We start from the raw sequence: 21139 nt of genomic DNA on the forward strand, positions 1-21139 counted from the left end.
CAGTTACAGTACAGTGTGATAAGAGCTATTTGCTTAAATGCTCATTGGTTTCTTCTACTAGGTTACAAACTCATTTAGAACAAAACTATGGTCTATTTTGTTCTTTTTATGTTTCTGCAGCACCTGCCTTAGTGTTTGGCAATAGTAAGTTAATTAATAAATATTCATTAGCTGATTGACTGAATTTTGCCAGTTCCCATTAATTCTGCATCCTGGTGCCCTCTGTGATCACATTTCTCATGCTTTATGTCACATATATTTCAGCAATTGAGTCTATTCCCAGAGTAAACAAAGTCCAAGGCATTATACATGCTTTTCATTTGCTCTAGAATATTACTTAAATTTATTGAGTGACCAAAGTTGTTTAATAGTTTTGATGTTTTGGATTATAATAACATATATTAGTATCGGGTTTGACCTTTAGTATGCTGTTATTTTAAGATCTTATTTGCCTTCCAACAGATTAAATTCTTAAAAATGCTTTAAAGGTATTAAACATCTGAGTCAGATGTTATTTAAAAACTACCTTTGATTAATAGTTTATCCCAAAAGAAATTTCCATATTAACAGTTTCTTTTGTATTTTTACTTGTTCCTTAAATTAAACCATCTTATAATTCATAAGAAACAATAAAGATTAAAATATATTTAGATTAAACTTTAATTAAACAAATATGAACATTAATAGATCCATGACTAAATATACACTTTTATAAACACTAATCTCAAACATACTTAATCTTCATTATTATTTAACCTTCAAGTAAGTTGACTAAGTGTGGTTATCACTGAGAAAAGAAGGGTGAAGTATGCCATACTTGTGTTTGCTCAGTAATGCTGAGTCTGATGCATCACTTATATCTGTACTTATATTGAATTGGAAATTAAGTCTTTGCTCTTGGCTTTATTTCCTCCCTCAAATTGGGAAAATAAAAAACAAATGTTTAAAATTCAACTCAAAGAAGAAAGTTCCCAACTCTGGAGAGAGCCAATTTAATTAAAAATTAATATGCCTAACTTATTAACTCTGAACAGAGGCTCAGTAAGGTAAGGAAGAAGATGGGGGAAAAAGATAGACTAAATACAATTTTTGACAAAGTTACTGAAACTTCTAAAGACTAGAAATGAAGTCTTTTCTCCTGTTGAGAATTGACCTGGCTTTAGGAATGCTTCCTTTCTTGGACTCACATGAACACAGCAGCCAAACCTTGGAGGAGATTGTTCTTTCTCAGGTAGAATAGCACAGCAGGCGAAGCAAGTGTCTTTCAGAGCATCTCTAGGCTTGTGATGATGCTGGATCTCTGCTTTGGAGTGGAATTAAAATCTTCCAGGGGATCTACACATAGACTGTTTTAATAATCTATCAGGCCCCTTGCCCTTGGAGGCTCTTTATAGATTGCATTTTCTCTACCTAAGTGGTTTGAATTTTACATCAATTATATTATTGGCTGTATCACCTTTGATAGTCTTTTCTTTAAAAAAAAAAAAAAAAACATTGCCAAGAGATTTATGAAAAACTATTTACCTCTTGAGAGTTCTACCCTGAAACATTTCCCCATGAGACATTCATTCCCTTGATCCTCATTATATTTTGTTTTGACAGTAAGCGGAATAATATTTACGTATCTAGAAAGTATATCCTGAAGAACAACATGATCTTGTTGAATGACCTCCAATTTTTGTGATTCCTTTCTTTAAAATGTTGTGGGATCACATATTTACCCACTTTATTTCCAGAAATACATTGAAAATATACTTAATTTTTGATAATTGAGCTAAACTTCCCCACCATGTTTTGATCTCTCTGAATCTACATAATAAAAGTCTAAGCAAACATTATGGTGAAATGACCAGAACCACCAGTTGCTATGATGCACACTGACCACCAGGGGGAAGATGCTCAATGCAGGAGCTGCCCCCCACAGGGGGAGCACTGCTCAGCCAGAAGCTGGGATCACAGCTTTCCCTACATCTTATTACATATACTTATCTAAATATATAAAAGCCTAAGTGACTGTTCCATTGCTCAACCATTCAACTGTTCCACTGATAGCTATCACATGCACTGACCATCCGGAGGAAGACGCTCAATGCACAGGCATAGAAACATGGAACAGAACAGACTGATGAGTCTTAGGGGGAAGGGAGGAGAGTGAGGGCAGGAAGAGATTAACCAAAGATCTTACACGCATGCTAGAGGCCCAGTGTGGGTCCATTGGCCTGGAGTGCAGGGATTGGGCTGAAACTGAATCTCTGACATCCCCTGAGGGGTCCTGGATTGTAAGTAGGCTCAGGCCAGGCCATGGGACCCCACTGGTTCATGAATCTGTGCACTGGGCCTCAAGTTTCTATATATTTTTTCCCTTTAACTTTGGTTGCTATGGTTTTCTACAAGTTAATTTGGTTCATCCTTTTGGGAAAATAAGAATAAGAGGAACTTAGTGGTAGAAACTAGGAAATAAAGGTAAAGTGAATGATTTTCATGCAAAAATATATTTTATTGAGCATATAATATGTACTAGGCTCTCAGTTTCTGGAGTGCATAACTGAATAAAAGATCTCTGAACTCATGCTAGTGTAGGAGAAATAAACTTGACCCTCATAACTGGACTTCATTGTCTTTAGGAGGAAGAAAACTGAGATGTACCGTGTTTCCCCGAAAATAAGACATCCTCTGAAAATAAGACCTACTTGCAGGTTTCCTTCTGAGTGAAATATAAGGCATCTCCCCGAAAATAAGACCCACCTCCCTCAGGCAAAACATGAGAGATTTGGTCCACTGATTCTGAAAGAAATGGAGTCACAAGAAATTCACCAGGAAATTCAGGATTGGATTGTTATAATGATGTTCCAGAAGATGATGACATGATTGTCATTGAATAAATGAGTAAATTCTTGATACTGTAGGATTCACAGTTTGTCTGGTTTGTGTTGACAACTACCGTACTACCGTACCATATACAGGTAATAAATTTCCTTTATTTTCATTTAACAATAAATGTGTACCGTATTCTTCTTCATGGAAAAATAAGACATCCCCTGAAAATAAGACCAAGCGCATCTTTGGGAGCAAAAATTAATATAAGACACTGTCTTATTTTCAGGGAAATGGTATAAAAACAACGCTGATGTCATGTGGAAGGAGACTTGACTTTGGATGGTGAATGCATAATACAGTATACAGATGATGTATTTTAGAGTTGTACACTTGAAACTTGTATAATTTTATTAACCAATGTCCCCCCAATAAATTAATAAAAAATTTAATAATATGAATTAGTTGTGAGCTGAGTAAGGGCCAGATAATTACAAAACTACAAGTCAAGTTATCCAAAGAATATTTTTAAAAATTATGTTTTTATTGATGTCAGAGAGGAATGTTGAGGGAAAGAAAGATAGAAACATCAATGATGAGAGAGAATCATTGGTCATCTGATCCCTGTATGCCCTGAACTGGGAATCGAACCCACACCCGGGCATGTGTCCTGACCGGGAAGCAAATCGTCACTTCCTGGTTCATAGGTTGATGCTCAAGAACTGAGCCACACCGGCTGGACTATCCAAAGAATCTTAATTTTCAAATTACTCAAAGATATCTGGGTTCATAATGGGAGACTCAGATATAAAAGCAGAATGATACTGAACATTTGAATGGAGAATTTAACACTGAAGCAAATGACTTATGTGCTAAGAGTAAAAATAAAAATTTAAGCACCTCATTGAGATGAGTAGGAAGATAGATTTTAAAAGAGTTCCAGCAAGTAGTAAATGGTCAATGGAAATGAACTATAGAATATCAACTATCTTAAATCAGAAGACATTAAGTTATTGATGTTTTCCTTATTGAGTATGCTATCTTTGTATTTAATTAAATGACTATGAGGAATATTCTTGAGGACTTATGTAGGCTCATTCTGATCTTGTTTTCATACCTATTTCCCCATACAGTTTTAAGTTTTTAAAACCACATGTATTTCAACCACAGAGATTTTCAAGAAGGAGCAACACCTCTCTTTTTTATGTCTGCCAATAGAATTTCTCTCCTCTAGCTGACCTTTTCCCATTTCCACCTTGGTGCTAGAGTTGGAGCAAGTCATTATTAGAGGGTAGGATCCAAGGTATTTAGAATTTCTGTGGTTCAGACTGGGAAGTCAGCTCAACTGTCACATTCAAAGAGCAGTAGTTGTGTAAAGACTCAGGAGTCAGAAACTTCTGAGTTCAACCGTGGCTTCACAGGTGCTCAGGTAAAATCTCAGAGGATAGAAGAAAGGTAGGTTCTCAAGATTAGGAGGAAAGTGTAGTGCATCTGATTCAATGATCTACTGTGTTTAAAGTGAAGCTTCCTGAGCTCTGATTTTTGAACATCTCTCCACCTTGTTCCCTTGGGTATGTAGGAATGAATCTAGCTTTAGTGTCCTTTGACTTGAGACGTTTGGTGCTCTCTGTTATCCTCAGTGTGAGCAAGATAGAACATCCTTGTCCAGTTATTTTCTAGTCCTTGCGGTGTATGTCGAGTTTCCAGAGCCATACTTAGATGTCTGGGGCATGTTCTCACTGTGGCAGTTTAATTCTCTTTAGATCTAGTTCCTGGAAAAAATAACCAAAAGAGTGGTGGTAGAAGATACTCTCATCAACAAGAGTATACCCTATCTCAGGGGTAATTGTTCACTGTTACATATGTAGCTCAGGAAAACCTAGACATCTATAGGGCTGTAGATAAATGTGTCATTACTCTGGAGGAGAGGACTTGGGAAAGTTATGCATCCCTTTTTCTCCTGGCTCTCCTAATTTTCCCCTCTTTTGTCTTATCTGGTCTAGGGGTGGTAAACAGTTTAACTATCAGTAAACCCCAGATTACTCAACTTTTTTGTTGTTGTTCTTGTTTGTTTGTTTGTTTTGTGTGATTCCCCTACTCCTGTATCTTTGTAAATAAAAACCCTCCTCAAATTATCTTGTTTTGAGTGTGCCATATATTTTCTTTTGGGAAATCAGAACCATCCATATGCCTTAAGAGTTATTTGCATGTGTACTCTGGGGTTCAGGGCATTGAAGGAGATCAGTTGGAAGAAATGTAAAGGCCAAGATCCTCATTAAAAAGTTTTTTTCTCTTTGTAAAGAAATTATGAAGGCATAGTTTGACATCTTTTAAGAAAAGTCCTTAAGAAGTTAGACAATATGGATTTATTCCACATAGAGGAGAGAGCTTGGCAGGCAAGTAATGGATCGTAAAGCAGTGAGGATGGAAGAGGAAAGGACAGTAGATATGTCTTGGGAAATAAGGTTTGTTGGGTCCAGATATTTTTTGGACTTTAAATTCCAGATTAAGGAGTCTGGCTTTATTTTACATTCATTGGAGAGTCCTAAAAATTGTATGTTTCAGAAGGATACTTTTGACTGTGATGTGGATGAGAAGGGAAAAGGACAAATGATTATTTAGGAATTAAGAGAGACATTCTAAAAGTAAAGGGGACAGATTTTGATGTCTGAACTCATGGGAAGAGTGAGGGACAGGAAGGGAACATAAATGATCCAGTATTTCAACTTCAAGTACTTTTAAATGTTTATGCCATGCACAAAAAAGAAACAGACTTTATAGAAGTCTAGGGTTTAGGGACAGAAATAATGAAAAAAGGCTAGGCCAAACATTATGTCATTTTTTCCTCTTTTGCATTTTCTGGCATAATATAACTCTGAAGAGGTTGACACATCCTCATTCTATTCAAGCTTTGATAAGGCATTTTGTTATACCACAAAAAAAGGTGGTAGAAGTAACATATTCATATTTCTAAACAAATAATGTAAAACAATTTGAACCAGTTTAATGAGATGAAAAGATTATGAATCCAAAGAGTTCAGAAGTTTCTTCTGAATAGAATTAAATTGAGTTTAATTCCTTAACAGTTTATTGAAGGTTTGCCACATGCTACAGTAGCTCAAAACAGTGGTCCTGACAGTGATGTAGGTAGTTCCTGAGCCTATGGTTACTTATTTTCACTTGCAGCCCCTCGACCTGCTGTTATTCTCTTCAGAGCAGACTTCACTTCCTGGTTCCTCAGTGTATAGATGAGGGGGTTCAGTAATGGAGTGACAACAGTGTAAAACACAGCCACCGCTCCATCCAGGGGACTCGTGGAGCCTGGCCTGAGGTAGATGAAAATACAGGGGACATAGTAGACTGTGACCACGGTTAGATGGGAGCCACAGGTGGAGAAGGCCCGTCGTCGCCCATCAGCAGTGCGTATCTTCAGGATGGCATGGACTATGTTGGCATAGGAGAGCAGAATCAACATGAAGCAACTGGCAGCCACCACCCCAATGTCCACAAAGGTCACGAGCTCATTGACACTTGTGTCAGCACAGGCCAGTCTCAATACTGCAGGGATGTCACAGAAAAAATAATCCACCTGGTTGGGCCCACAGTAGGGCAGGCGGAAAGTCAAGATGGCTTGGATAGAGCCATGGATGGAGCCAGCCACCCAAGCTCCAGACACAAGGATGGCACATAACTCACCATTCATGAGCATGGGGTAGTGCAGAGGCCGGCATATTGCCAGGAACCTGTCGTAGGCCATCAAGGTGTAGAGGAAGCACTGGGTGCTGCCCAGGAAGTGAAAGGCATATAACTGAGCCACACAACCACCAAATGGGATGGCCTTGCTGGAGGGAGTGAAATTTAGAATAATTCGAGGAACAATGACTGAGGAGAGCCACATGTCCAGGAATGAGAGCACACCCAGGAGGATGTACATGGGGCGAGCATGGAGCTTTGGGTCAGCCCACATGGTGAGCAGAATGAGCAGGTTCCCCAGCTGAGTGAGGATGTAAATGATGAAGAAGATCAGGAAGAGGAGGATCCTCAGATTTTGGGGGTGAGGTAAGCCCAGGAGAATGAAATCTGTCACCACGGTGTTCAGGGATGTGTTTTCGGTGTTTTCCATGTTCTTCCTGCAGTCTGCTAAGATGAATGGTGAAGTCAGACATGGGAAATACAACACAAGGAGATGGTAAGATGACCAGAGTCTAGGAGGTAAACAAAGGATTTCTATATTTTAAGTGAAAAGCATTTGCCACCAATCATCTAGGTTTGTTTGGCAAGACAAGTCCTCAGAGGCTGCTTACTTTCTAGCTGCCCTGAAATTCACCTTCCATGGGAAACACTACATACAGGTGTTGAAAGCTAAAGCACTATCTATACTAATAAAAGGGTAATATGCTAATTAGACCAGAGGTCTTCGGGACATCCTTCCCGAAGTCCTTCCAGACAAAGCCATGGTGGCAGGGGCTAAGCAGAGGCAGTTAGGGACGATCAGGCTGGCAGGGGAAGGCAGTTAGGGACAACTAGGCCAGTAGGAGTGGGCAGTTAGGGGCAACAAAGTCAGCAGGCAGAGGCAGTTAGGGACCATCAAGCAGGCAGGGGAGCAGTTAGGGGTGACCAGGCAGGCAGAGGTGGTTAGGGGTGATCAGGCAGGCAGGAGAGCAGTTAGGGGAATCAGAGAGGCTTGCAGAGTGGTTAGGGATGATCGGGCAGGCAGGTAGTTGAGCGGTTAGGAGCCAGCAAGAGGAATGTCTGGCTGCCAGTTTAGGCATCAATTGGACATCCCTCAGGGGCCCCGGATTGAAGAGGGTGAAGGCTAGGCTGAGGGACCCCCTCGGTGCACAAATTTTGTGCACCTGGCCTCTAGTCTGTAATAATAAAAGGTTAATATGCTAATTAGACCAGATAGCTTCTGGATGTCATTCTGCACGCCCTTCCTGACAAAGCCGGGGTCGGAGGGAAGCCAGCCTGGGTCCTGGGTGTCGGAGGGAAGCTGGTGCTGGCAGCTGGGGGAAGGAAAGCCCACTCTTGCACAGATTTTCGTGCATTGGGCCTCTAGTTAATAATAACAGTGTTAGTGCATTTGATGGGTCTTTGCCTAAAGAGGAATCACAGAGAAGTGGGTTTTGGTGTCACGGAGCAGTGCCATCCCAAATTATTGGTCTCTGACCTATCCTTAAAACGTCTCCTTTGATGGTATACAAGAATCTTTGTGATTTGACCCTTGCATATTTCTAGTCTTTTTTCCTTTGGTTCCCTCAGAGCACCACATCCTCCTTCTTTCTGTACCTGGAGTTTCCTTATTCATCCTAACAGCCTCATTCCTCAGGATTCTCTTTGGCTGCCGCCTGCTTTGGGAAGAGTTTTCCTTTAGAAAACAGTCTTCTGTGAGATAAGAGTTTATATTATAGAATTCAGTTGCAGTATATATAGTGTGATAAGAGCTATTTGCTTACATGCTCATTGGTTTCTTCTACTAGGTTACAAACTTCTTTAGAACAAAACCATGGTCCATTTTGTTCTTTTTATGTTTCTGCAGCACCTGCCTTAGTGTTTGGCAATAGTAAGTTAATTAATAAATATTTATTAGCTGATTAATTGACTGGATTTTGCCAGTTCCCATTAATTCTGCATCCTGGTGCCCTCTGTGATCACATTTCTCATGCTTTATGTCACATATACTTCAGCAATTGAGTCTATTCCCAGAGTAAACAAAGTCCAAGGCATTATACATGCTTTTCATTTGCTCTAGAATATTACTTAAATTTATTGAGTGACCAAAGTTGTTTAATAGTTTTGATATTTTGGATTATAATGGTATTGATTAGTATTGGATTTGACCTTTAGTATGCTGTTATTTTAAGATCTTATTTGCCTTCCAACAGATTAAATTCTTAAAAATGCTTTAAAGGTATTAAACATCTGAGTCAGGTGTTATTTAAAAACTAACTTTGATGAATAGTTTGTCCCAAAAGAAATTTTCATATTAACAGTTTCTTTTGTATTTTTACTTGTTCCTTAAATTAAACCATCTTATAATTCATAAGAAACAATAAAAATTAAAATATATTTAGATTAAACTTTAATTAAACAAGTATGAACATTAATAGATTCATGACTAAATATACGCTTTTATAAACACTAATCTCAAATATACTTAATCTTCATTATTATTTAACCTTCAAGTAAGATGACTAAGTGTGGTCATCACTGGGAAAAGAAGGGTGAAGTATGCCATACTTGTGTTTACTCAGTAATGCTGAGTCTGATGCATCACTTATATCTGTACTCATATTGAACTGGAAATTAAGTCTTCACTCTTGACTTTATTTCCTCCCTCAAATTGGAAAAAGAAAATACAAATGTTTAAAATTCAACTCAAAGAAGAAATTTCCCAACTCTTCAGAGAGGCTAATTTAATTAAAAATTAATATGCCTAACTTATTAACTCTGTGAATAGAGGCTCAGTGAGGTAAGGAAGAAGATGGGGGAAAAAGATAGACTAAATACAATTTTTGACAAAGTTACTGAAACTTTTAAAGACTAGAAATGAAGTCTTTTCTCCTGTTGTGAATTGACCTGGCTTTAGGAATGCTTTCCTTCTTGGACTCACATGAACACGGCAGCCAAACCTTGGAGGAGACTGTTCTTTCTCAGGTAGAATAGCGCAGCAGGTGAAGCAAGTGTCTTTCAGAGCATCTCTAGGCTTGTGATGATGCTGGATCTCTGCTTTGGAGTGGAATTAAAATCTTCCAGGGGATCGACACATTGACTATTTCAATAATCTATCAGGCCCCTTGCCCTTGGAGGCTCTTTATAAATTGCATCTTCTCTACCTAAGTGGTTTGAATTTTACATCAATTATATTATTGGCTGTATCACCTTTGACAGTATTTTCTTTAAAAAAAAAAGAAATGAAAAGAAAAAACATTGTCAAGAGATTTATGAAAAACTATTTACCTCTTGAGAGTTCTACCCTGAAACATTTCCCCGTGAGACATTCATTCCCTTGATCCTCATTATATTTTGTTTTGACAGCAAGTCGGAATCATTTCTTTTCTTTTCTTTTTTTTTTTTTTATATATTTTATTGATTTTCTACAGAGAGGAAGAGAGAGGGATAGAGAGTTAGAAACATTGATGAGAGAGAATAATCGATCAGCTGCCTCTTGCACATGCTCTACTGGGGATGTGCCCACAACCAAGGTACATGCCCTTGATTGGAATAGAACCTGGGACCTTTCAGTCCACAGGCCAATGCTGTATCCACTGAGCCAAACCTGTTTTGACAACCTGGAATCATTTCTACGTATCTAGAAAGTACACTCTGAAGAACAACATGATCTTGTTGAATGACCTCCAATTTTTGTGATTCCTTTCTTTAAAATGTTGTGGGATCACATATTTACCCACTTAATTACCAGAAACACATTGAAAATGTACTTAATTTTTAATAATTGAGCTAAACTCCCCTCTGCCCCCCCCATGTTTTGATATCCCTGAATCTACATAATAAAAGTCTAAGCAAACATGGTGAAATGACCAGAACCACCAGTTGCTATGATGCACACTGACCATGGGGAGTAGAGGAGGGGAAGAGCTCAGTGCAGGAGCTGCCCCCCACAGGGGGAGCACTGCTCAGCCAGAAGCTGGGATCACAGCTTTCCCTACATCTTATTACATATACTTATCTAAATATATAAAAGCCTAAGTGACTGTTCCATCGCTCAACCATTCAACTGTTCCACTGATAGCTATCACATGCACTGACCATCCGGAGGAAGACGCTCAATGCACAGGCATAGAAACATGGAACAGAACAGACTGATGAGTCTTAGGGGGAAGGGAGGAGAGTGAGGGCAGGAAGAGATTAACCAAAGATCTTACACGCATGCTAGAGGCCCAGTGTGGGTCCATTGGCCTGGCTTGCAGGGATTGGGCTGAAACTGAATCTCTGACATCCCCTGAGGGGTCCTGGATTGTAAGTAGGCTCAGGCCAGGCCATGGGACCCCACTGGTTCATGAATCTGTGCACTGGGCCTCAAGTTTCTATATATTTTTTCCCTTTAACTTTGGTTGCTATGGTTTTCTACAAGTTAATTTGGTTCATCCTTTTGGGAAAATTAGAATAAGAAGAACTTAGTGGTAGAAACTAGGAAATAAAGGTAAAGTGAATGATTTTCATGAAAAAAATATTTTGTTAAGCATCTAATATGTAATAGGCTCTCAGTTTCTGGAGTGCATAACTGAATAAAAGATCTCTGAACTCATGCTAGTATAGGAGAAATAAACTTGACCCTGATAACTGGACTTCATTGTCTTTAGGAGGAAGAAAACTGAGATGTATAAAAACAATGCTGATGTCATGTGGAAGGAGACTTGACTTTGGATGGTGAATGCATAATACAGTATACAGATGATGTATTTTAGAGTTGTACACTTGAAACATGTATAATTTTATTAACCAATATCTCCCCCCCAGTAAATTCAATAAAAAATTTAATAATATGAATTTGTTGTGAGCTGAGTAAGGGCCAGATAATTACAAAACTACAAGTCAAGTTATCCAAAGAATATTTTTAAAAATTATGTTTTTATTGATGTCAGAGAGGAATGTAGAGGAAAAGAGAGATAGAAACATCATTGATGAGAGAGAATCATTGGTCATCTGCCCCCTTTATGCCCTGCACTGGGAATTGAACCCACAACCCAGGCATGTGTCCTGACCGGGAATCAAATCATGACTTTCTGGTTCATAGGTTGATACTCAACAACTGAGCCACACTGGCTGGACTATCCAAAGAATCTTAATTTTCATATTACTCAAGATATCTGGGTTCATAATGGGAGACTCTAAGATATAAAAGCAGAATGATACTGAACATTTGAATGGCGAATTCAACACTGAAGCAAATGACTACGTGCTATTAGTAAAAATAAAAAATAAAAATTTAAGCACCTCATTGAGATGAGTAGGAAGATAGATTCTAAAAGAGTTCCAGCAAGTAGTAAATGGTCAATGGAAATGAACTATAGAATATCAACTATCTTAAATTTGAAAACATGTAAGTTATTGATATTTTCCGTACTCAACATGCTATCCTTGTATTTAATTAAATGACTATGAGGAATATTCGAATATTCTTGAGGACTTATGTAGGCTCATTCTGATCTTGTTTTCATACCTATTTCCTCCTAAAGTTTTAAGTTTTTAAAACCACATGTATTTCAACCACTGAGATTTTCAAGAAGGAGCAACACCTCTCTTTTTTATGTCTGCCAATAGAATTTATCTCCTCTAGCTGACCTTTTCTCATTTCTACCTGAGTGCTAGAGTTGGAGCAAGTCATTATTAGAGGGTAGGATCCAAGGTATTTAGAATTTCTGTGGTTCAGACTGGGGAGTCTTTACATAGCTACTGCTTCAAAGAGCAGTATCTGTGTAAAGACTCAGGAGTCAGAAACTTCTAAGTTCAACCCTGGCTTCACAGGTGCTCAGGTAAAATCTCAGAGCATAGAAGAAAGGTAGGTTCTCAAGATTAGGAGGAATGTGTAGTGCATCTAATTCAGTGATCTACTATGCTTAGAGTGAAGCTTCTTGAGCTCTGATTTTTGAACATCTCTCCACCTTGTTCCCTTGGGTATGTAGGAATGAATCTAGCTTTAGTGTCCTTTGACCTGAGACGTTTGGTGCTCTCTGTTCTCAGTGTGAGCAAGATAGAACATCATTGTCCAGTTATTTTCTAGTCTTTGTGGTGACTGTGGAGTTTCCAGAGCCATATTGATACTTGGATATCTGGAGCATGTTCTCACTGTGGCAGTTTAATTCTCTTTAGATCTAGTTCCTGAAAAAAATAACCAAGAGAGTGGTGGTAGAAGATACTCTCATCAACAAAAGTATATCCTATCTAAGGGTAATTGTTCACTGTTACATATGTAGCTCAGGAAAACCTAGACATCTATAGGGTTGTATATAAATGTGTCATTACTCTGGAGGAGAGGACTTGGGAAAGTTATGCATCCCTTTTTCTCCTGGCTCTCCTAATTTCCCCCCCTCCTTTGTCTTATCTGGTCTAGGGGTGGTAAACAGTTTGAATGTCACTAAGCCCCAGGTTACTCAACAATTTTTGTGTGATTCCCCTACTCCAACATCTTTGTAAATAGAAACCCTCCTGAAATTATCTTGTTTTGCGTGTGCCATATATCTTCTTTTGGGTAATCAGATGCCATCCATATGCCTTAAGAGTTACTTGCATGTTTACTCTGCGGTTCAGGGCATTGAAGGAGATCAGTTGGAAGAAATGTAAAGGCCAAGATCCTCATTAAAAAGTTTTTTTTTTTAAAAGAAATTATGAAGGCATAGTTTGACATCTTTTAAAAAAAGTCCTTAAGAAGTTAGACAATATGGATTTATTCCACATAGAGGAGAGAGCTTGGCAGGCAAATAATGGGTCGTAAAGCAGTGAGGATGGAAGAGGAAAGCACAGTAGATATGTCTTGGGAAATAAGGTTTGTTGGGTCCAGATATGTTTTGGACTTTAAATTCCAGATTAAGGAGTCTGGCTTTATTTTACATTCATTGGAGAGTCCTAAAAATTGTATGTTTCAGAAGGATAGTTTTGACTGTGATGTGGATGAGAAGGGAAAAGGACAAATGATTATTTAGGAATTTAGAGAGACATTCTAAAAGTAAAGGGGAAAGATTTTGATGTCTGAACTCATGGGAAGAGTGAGGGACAAAAAGGAAACATAAATGATCCAGTATTTTCAAGTTCAAGTGCTTTTAAATGTTTATGCCATGCACAAAGAACAGAATTTATAGAAGTCTTTTGAAGTCTAGTGTTTAGGGACAGAAGTAATGAAAAGGGGCTAGGCCAAACATTATGCTATTTTTTCCTCTTTTGCATTTTCTGGCATAATATAACTCTTAAGAGGTTGACACATCTTCATTCTATTCAAGCTTTGATAAGGCAATTGCTTATACCACAAAAGTGGTAGAATTAATATATCCATATTTCTAAACAAATAATGTAAAACAATTTGAACCAGTTTAATAAGATGAAAAGATTATGAATTCAAAGAGTTCAGAAGTTTCTTCTAAATAGAATTAAATTGAGTTTAATTCATTAAGAGTTTATTGAAGGTTTGCCACATGCTACAGTAGCTCAAAAGAGTGGTCATGACAGTGATGTAGGTAGTTCCTGAGCCTATGGTTACTTATTTTCACTTGCAGCCCCTCTACCTGCTGTTATTCTCTTCAGAGCAGACTTCACTTCCTGGTTCCTCAGTGTATAGATGAGGGGGTTCAGTAATGGGGTGACAACAGTGTAAAACACAGCCACTACCCCATCCAGAGGACTCTTGGATCCAGCCCGAAGGTAGATGAAAATACAGGGGACATAGTAGACTGTGACCACGGTTAGATGGGAGCCACAGGTGGAGAAGGCCCGTCGTCGCCCATCAGCAGTGCGTATCTTCAGGATGGCATGGACTATGTTGGCATAGGAGAGCAGAATCAACATGAAGCAACTGGCAGCCACCACCCCAATGTCCACAAAGGTCACGAGCTCATTGACACTTGTGTCAGCACAGGCCAGTCTCAATACTGCAGGGATGTCACAGATAAAGTAATCCACCTGGTTGGGCCCACAGTAGGGCAGGCGGAAAGTCAAGGTGGCTTGGATAGAGCCATGGATGGAGCCAGCCACCCAAGCTCCAGCCACAAGGATGGCACATAACTTACCATTCATGAGCATGGGGTAGCGCAGAGGCCGGCATATTGCCAGGAACCTGTCATAGGCCATCAAGGTGTAGAGGAAGCACTGGGTGCTTCCCAGGAAATGAAAGAAATACAACTGAGCCACACAACCACCAAATGGTATTGCCTTGTTGGCAGGAGTAAAGTCCAATATTAGACGCGGAACAATGACTGAGGAGAGCCACATGTCCAGGAATGAGAGCACACTCAGGAGGATGTACATGGGGCGAGCATGCAGCTTTGGGTCAGCCCACACGGTGAGCAGAATGAGCAGGTTCCCCAGCTGAGTGAGGATGTAAATGAAGAAGAAGACCAGGAAAAGGAAGATCCTCAGATTTTGGGGGTGAGGTAAGCCCAGGAGAATGAAATCCGTCACCACGTTGTCCAGCGATGTGTTTTTGGTCTTTCTCATGTCTTTCTGTAGTCTGCTAAGACGAATGGTGAAGTCAGGCAAGGGAAATACAACACACGAAGGTGATTAAGAGTGCTTTTGTCTGATGCATAATGCCTATGAGTTGTGAGGGAAATGGAATATTTAAAAATTTTGTTTTTTTGTTTTTTAAATAAAAGATAGTGTTGCCATTAGTTATTTTCATTTACTTGACAAGAGAAATCATCCAGAGGTTGTTTAGTTTCCTAGAAGAATGGAAACTTATCTGTTGGGAGATACTGTGAAGCAGTGTTTGACAGATCAAGGAACAAAGTAACTTGTGACTGATAGGGAAGGACTAATAACTCCAACCAAAAATGGTTCAACAAAGAGGGGCTAATGTTGAGGCTGAGCAGTGTGGAATGTGTATGCTGCAATCTACTGCTCCCTCCATTTACCATTATTGCAATGCCTCCTCTTTGTGCCCAGCTAAAATCCCATCTCCTCACAATAGCATGCAGAAATATTCATTATCTAGCCCTTACCACTGTATCACACCCCCCTTACAAGTCCTTGTTGTTCAGATGCTTAGGACACCTTGCACATGCTGCCTTCTCTGTCCCTTCACCTACATAATGCTCCCTTCATCACTTTTCCTTTAAGAAGGCTTTCTTGGTTCCCAGGGACCATGCTTCCACTTTTCAGTGCACGAAACCCATTATATTGCTATTGCCAAATTTCTTAAGTAGTCTCCATTAATTGTCCCATCTAGTACAGTACAGGTGATAATTATTTTCTGAATGACTGATTGGCTGATTGAATGGATGTTGACAAATCCCACTCATCTGATACAGTGCTTCTTTCTCTCCTGGATCTTGTTCGCCTGTTCCTTGGCTCACTTGGCTGGCTAGGGACCTTCTCATTCTAATGCAATATGGGTCTAGTTTTATTATAACAAACTCCATGGATCATTTATGGTTTTTATTGCTCCTGGACATTGCTTATATTGATTGATATATTTATGTGGTCCATTGGTTTGGGATTGGATTTTTTGCTACAGAGGAATTATTATTGCTTATTATTAATGGAGGACTTGATCTTTACTTTATATATATATAACTAGAAGTACCTAATTCAAATGATAAGAAAAGATAGAGGGATAAAATGTGTTTGTTCCACTCCTTCTGTTGAATATCCCTACACTAGAGAGTTTGGGATACATTCATCTATCATTTAACCATAAAATATCTTGTAATTTAATGACTATTTTTAGGAAGCAATTAAAATTGTAAAAGAGTTTTACTCATTTAATCTCCATTAGAAGATTATATTGGCTATTTTTCTAAAATAACTTAATTCCTATATTAACATTTAAGGTCTATCAATAGTAATAATAATAATTATTATAACTGGCTCTTCAGGATCCATAGAAAATGTTAAGCATGCCCTTTGCCACAATGGAAGAAGAAATACCAGATGTTTACTGCTTGGGTTTCAGAAGGACACCTTGGTTTATCTGAAAATGGATGAGGCCCTGACCAGGTAGTTCACTTGGTTAGAACATCTTTCTATCGTTCTTGGTTAGAACGTCCTTGGTTAGGGCAAAGAGAAGAAGCAATCACTACATGCATAAATAAGGGGAACAACACCCACCCCCCCTTTCTCCCTCTCTCTCAAATAAATAAATACAAATTAAAAAAAAAGAAAATTAATGGGAAGACTATTTCATTAGTGAGGGTATAGAAAAGAGACAGAAAGAGTTAAGATTAAGGTTAGACATAAAATACTACTAATGGGGGAAAGTAACATTTTTGTCAATACAGATATTTAATGTCAATGTGTTTCTACTTAGGCAAATTATATATTCCTAAAACGTTTCATAAAAATTAATTGTATATCAAATCAGATAAAACTACCATTTGGGGGATTATTTGAAGGATTTCCATAATGCAGATTGATGTATGGTGAAAAAACTCTCCCTAATTTATTTGCTTTGCCAGTCTTATGTTTCCCACTTGTGGTGCATACATCCTATTCCACTTCTCCCAGTGCCCTGTTGGAAGAAAGCTCCTTTACCTTCTCAGTTCTGAGTGCCCTGTCTCGGTGGGACCAGGAAATAGAGGTGGTTACAGCTGGTGGGTGCGAGGATAGATTACCTTTGTGGGCTGGACTGGGCAGAAGATGGAGGTTTTGATGTGGGGCATGGTATTTAGGGGTTGCAGAGGGGGGCAGTCTGGTGCAGTGAGGTGAGCACAGTGGATATCCAGACGATGGGTTTTTGGAGAGAACAGTCTCCTCCCCACAGTCCCTGCTGTTCTCCCTTCTCCTTCTGGTAGATTCTTGTGTCCACCGTGTAAACAATTTTAGTCTATCTGTCCTTAGGCAGCCAAAGTATTTACAATTTTACAGATTTCAGACTATTTTATGTTGCTAAAACCATGTAAAAATAGTTGAAATTTAAATATGAAAGCACATAAAAATGCCACGAGGTTAAAATTCAATACAAAAACTATCTGCAAATAAGGGCCTAGTGACATTAGAGGATAAACCATACCTGTTTAAAAAGCAATTATCCTGGAAACTCCAGGGAAAGGCTGTGGGGACAGGGTGAAAGAACGGTATTGAGAAGGTAAGGATGGATTGGGCAGTTGCCAAGAGCACTTTTTTGAGAACTCTGTGGAGCCCTGGGATCATGAGATAGGCTGCTTTCTGTGCTCTCTGTCCACAACCCCCCATCCCCGCCCACCCCTGCCCAATTAGGCCAGTTGGATGTGAGCATATCCAGCTATTTTAAACTTTTGATTTCTATAGTGAATGTTGGGATCTGGGCCATTAGGGAACAGTTATGAGATCCCAAAGATGAGGAATGAAGGCTGGTCCAGTGTTGTGTTAAGACATTCTAGGATCAAAGGACTTCTCTTTAGCCTTGGTAGAAGACCCAGCCCAAATCTGTTTCTGGAAAAATTTCCCTTCCTTCACTTTCATTCAGTAAGAGATCCTGGTAGAGCTAGAGCAGAGTAAGGGAAATGGATAGAGTTTGGGGTATCCTAGGTATGTTTTATTTCTCTCCATAAGAGGATATTCTTGCCCTTCTACCAAAAGCTTTAAAAAACAAGCTTGCTGAAAGAAAGGCACATTGTTTCCCCATCACTGGAAACAGAAAAAGTTACCAGTTTGCCCTGTGTTTACAGAATTACCATAGACTCTTCATCACAACGTCTATGAATTTATCACTGCCCAACTTGCCTTTTATCATTGTGTGCGTGTGCGCGCGTGCACACACACACACACACGAAAAAAAAAATAAAATAGAGTTAAGATTTATTTTCTCAACATAAAAAAGAAATTCCCTCCATTTGGAAAGAAGAAACTTAATTCTAGCAGTTTGATAAAGAGGCGGTGAGAATATGGAGAAAAGAAACTGGCTAAATGTACATTTGAATACAGTAACAGAAAAATTTAAAGTTTCAGAATCAATGGCCTTATTCTGAGCTGGTTTCAGGCTGGCTTTTCCATCCTCATAGACTCACATGCACAGAGCTGCGGAATCGTGGGGGAGGCAGGCTGTCCGTGAGTGGACGGTCCAGCAGGGGGAGAGATGTCCTTCAGAGGTTCAGTTGAGCCTGCTGCAAAGGGCTCCTGGGCCTGTGTTGGGAAGGCTGTAGAATCCTTCCAGCAGTTTACCTGGCAAACAAGTACTCAGGATCTCGGCGAGCACCTGCCTTCCAGGGCTCTTCGAAGAGTGTGATTTCTATATCGCTTGAGTCGTATTTTACATTTGTTTTCATCAGCTGTTGGCTCTCTTGCTCCGAATTATAATAATTAAAAATAAAAAAACACAAAACCAACAGACATTGTCAAGAGAGTTGAAGAAAAATTATAACCTCAGGGGAAATTCTACTCTAAAGTAATATTTCCCTAATGAGATCTTCCCTACCCAAATCTTTATTATTTTGTTTTGAGAGAGAACAGCAGCAAACATCTCTAGTAGGTCCCTGGAAGGGGGGCTGTGGGGAATAACCTTGTCCATATAGTTTTGGATAGCTTCCAGTTTCTTAGAGGTGATGTGAAGTCTCAATTGATCCCTGCCTCCCCCCAATATTTATCAGGGGTCCTCCATCATTCCTTCTGGTTTCTGTTTAGATGTCACCTAATTAGTGAGTTCTCTCTCTCTCTCTTTAATCCTCCCCCAAGGATATGTTTTACATTGATTTTTAGAAAGAAAGGGGAAGAGATAGATGGAGTGATAGATAGATAGATAGATAGATGAGATACAGAGATATCAATGTGACCGGGAATTGAACCCAAACCTTTTTAATGTAAGGGATGATATTCCAACCAACTGAGCCACCTGGCCAGGGCAATGAGATCTCTCTTGACCTTCCTCTTTTTCTTTCCCTGTGTTATTTTTCTCAGAAGCACTTAACACCATCTAACATATTATATTTGCTCATATACTTGTTTATTGTTTGCCTCCCTTCACTAGAATGTAGACACATTCCCTGAAACATAGTAGGGTCTCAAAGAAACCCCACACTTCTGCATACATGAATAAGAGAAACTGCTACACATATTAAATGCTGTGACAGAAAAAAGATCTGTGCTCTTAAATATGAACTTCCAATTTAAAGTTACCAGGTGTTGATTTGATAGCAAATTGATTCTCACATTCACTGCAGGTCTAGGTAGTATTTACAGTACAAGTAGCTTTGGGTATTCATTTGTTCCTTTTACAAAAGTTGTTAAGTAGTGGGGAATTGGCTAGCAAGGAAGAAATGAAGCCTGGAGTGTGATATAAAAGGATGTACCGGTAACTGGACAAAGACTAGCTGATTACTAAGATTTTTTTAAATTTTAAATTATTAAAGATGTTTAGCATTTTGTGTATGTACATTGCAAAGCTACATCTGGCCACAAGATGACAGTATTATCTGTGTTAAAACCAAGTACTGTACTGTGACTGCTATGTGGAGTAAATCCAGAGGAATCATGAGAGATATAAATTCCTTTAGCAAAAATACTGTATGTGAGGGGTACATACATTAGCTTGGGAAAACTAAGTATCAAAGAAATATTGTTTTTTGGTAAAAATTGGGAAATAGTTTGAAATATTCCTTCCTCCCTCCCTCCCTTCATCCCTCCCTCCCTCCCTTTCTCCCTCTCTTCCTTCTTTCCTTCATTCCCTTCCTTCTAGTTCTTTTCTTTCTTTCCTTCCATTTCTTTTTTTCAAATTTTCTTTTTATTACATAAAAAATGACAGGTCAAATGAGACAGATGTAAAAGAAAATATTAATATTCTCACCATTTCCTTTAAATCTCAACCTTCTGAAGTAAGTAAAGTTAATAGTTTCTTTTCTTGCTTCACATTTCTTTCTCTATGCACATGTACAGACAGATATATTGTATTCTTTTAGCTATTTAAAAAAAATCTCATTAACTGTTGGGAGATACATTTAGATGGTAGAAAAACTCTCCCATCGCTTCTGTACTGTCACAAATAACACCACTGCACCACACACACACACACACACACACACACACACACACCTCGCAAATAAAGTGTGCATAACCCCCCTCTTCCAGCACCTTTTCCCACTTTCTCCAGTTTGAGAAAGAGAAACTTGGTATAGAGAAATTGACCACTTCTGCCTTAGCTTTTTTCTCCTCCCCCTCCCCCACAATTTCTTATCTCTTTTCTTTACTACACAATTCTAATGTTCAATGTTCACAGAATCACCTGGACTAAAACCTGTGGATTCAAACATAGAAAATTTTCATGTGAATACATTCTGACAAGGGAACACCCCCCCCCCCGCCCCCCCCCCCCCCCAGCAGCTTGAATGGAAGCTTAACTCCACCCCTTCAGGAAAAAGGAGCTCCTCCCCTTGTTTTTTTTTTCTTCTCTTTTCTTTCTGGGTTTTGCATGCAGATTGAACTTTTTCCCTCACCCACAGGGAGGGGGCGGGAGTGGACCTTCTGCAGGCTCCGGGGATGCAGTGCCTGGCTCATGGTGTCCTGCAGCAGCTGTGGGGAACTTCCCTTCTTTGTGCTTTTCTGACAACGGGAGGTAAGTCTCTAGTTAATAGGAATCACTGTTGGAAATGTCTGAAATAGCGGTCTTACAGCTAAATTAAGTGGTTGCCACTCCTACACTTGTCATAGGAGAGTCTTTCCTGATACACATTTTCCTTAGGCGGTG

General features: G+C 39.2%; 1 protein-coding gene and 1 pseudogene across 2 annotated transcripts; both read right to left on the reverse strand.

The window, feature by feature from the left end:
• Positions 1 to 5980: 5980 nt before the first annotated feature.
• On the reverse strand, positions 5981 to 6980 carry LOC311611222 (olfactory receptor 10G2-like; annotated as a pseudogene). Its single transcript has one exon. The product of its transcript is annotated as an olfactory receptor 10G2-like (transcript).
• A 7045-nt stretch (positions 6981 to 14025) lies between these two features.
• Positions 14026 to 14982, reverse strand: LOC311611401 (olfactory receptor 10G2; the record flags this gene model as incomplete). The annotated part of the gene is made up of 1 exon (XM_084863616.1): positions 14026 to 14982. The coding sequence occupies one exon, from the start codon at positions 14980 to 14982 to the stop codon at positions 14026 to 14028; it is 957 nt and encodes a 318-aa protein (XP_084719742.1).
• Positions 14983 to 21139: the final 6157 nt, after the last annotated feature.

The sequence above is a fragment of the Pipistrellus hanaki genome, assembly GCF_964339955.1.
Source record: "Pipistrellus hanaki genome assembly, chromosome: 1".
NCBI lineage: Eukaryota > Metazoa > Chordata > Mammalia > Chiroptera > Vespertilionidae > Pipistrellus > Pipistrellus hanaki.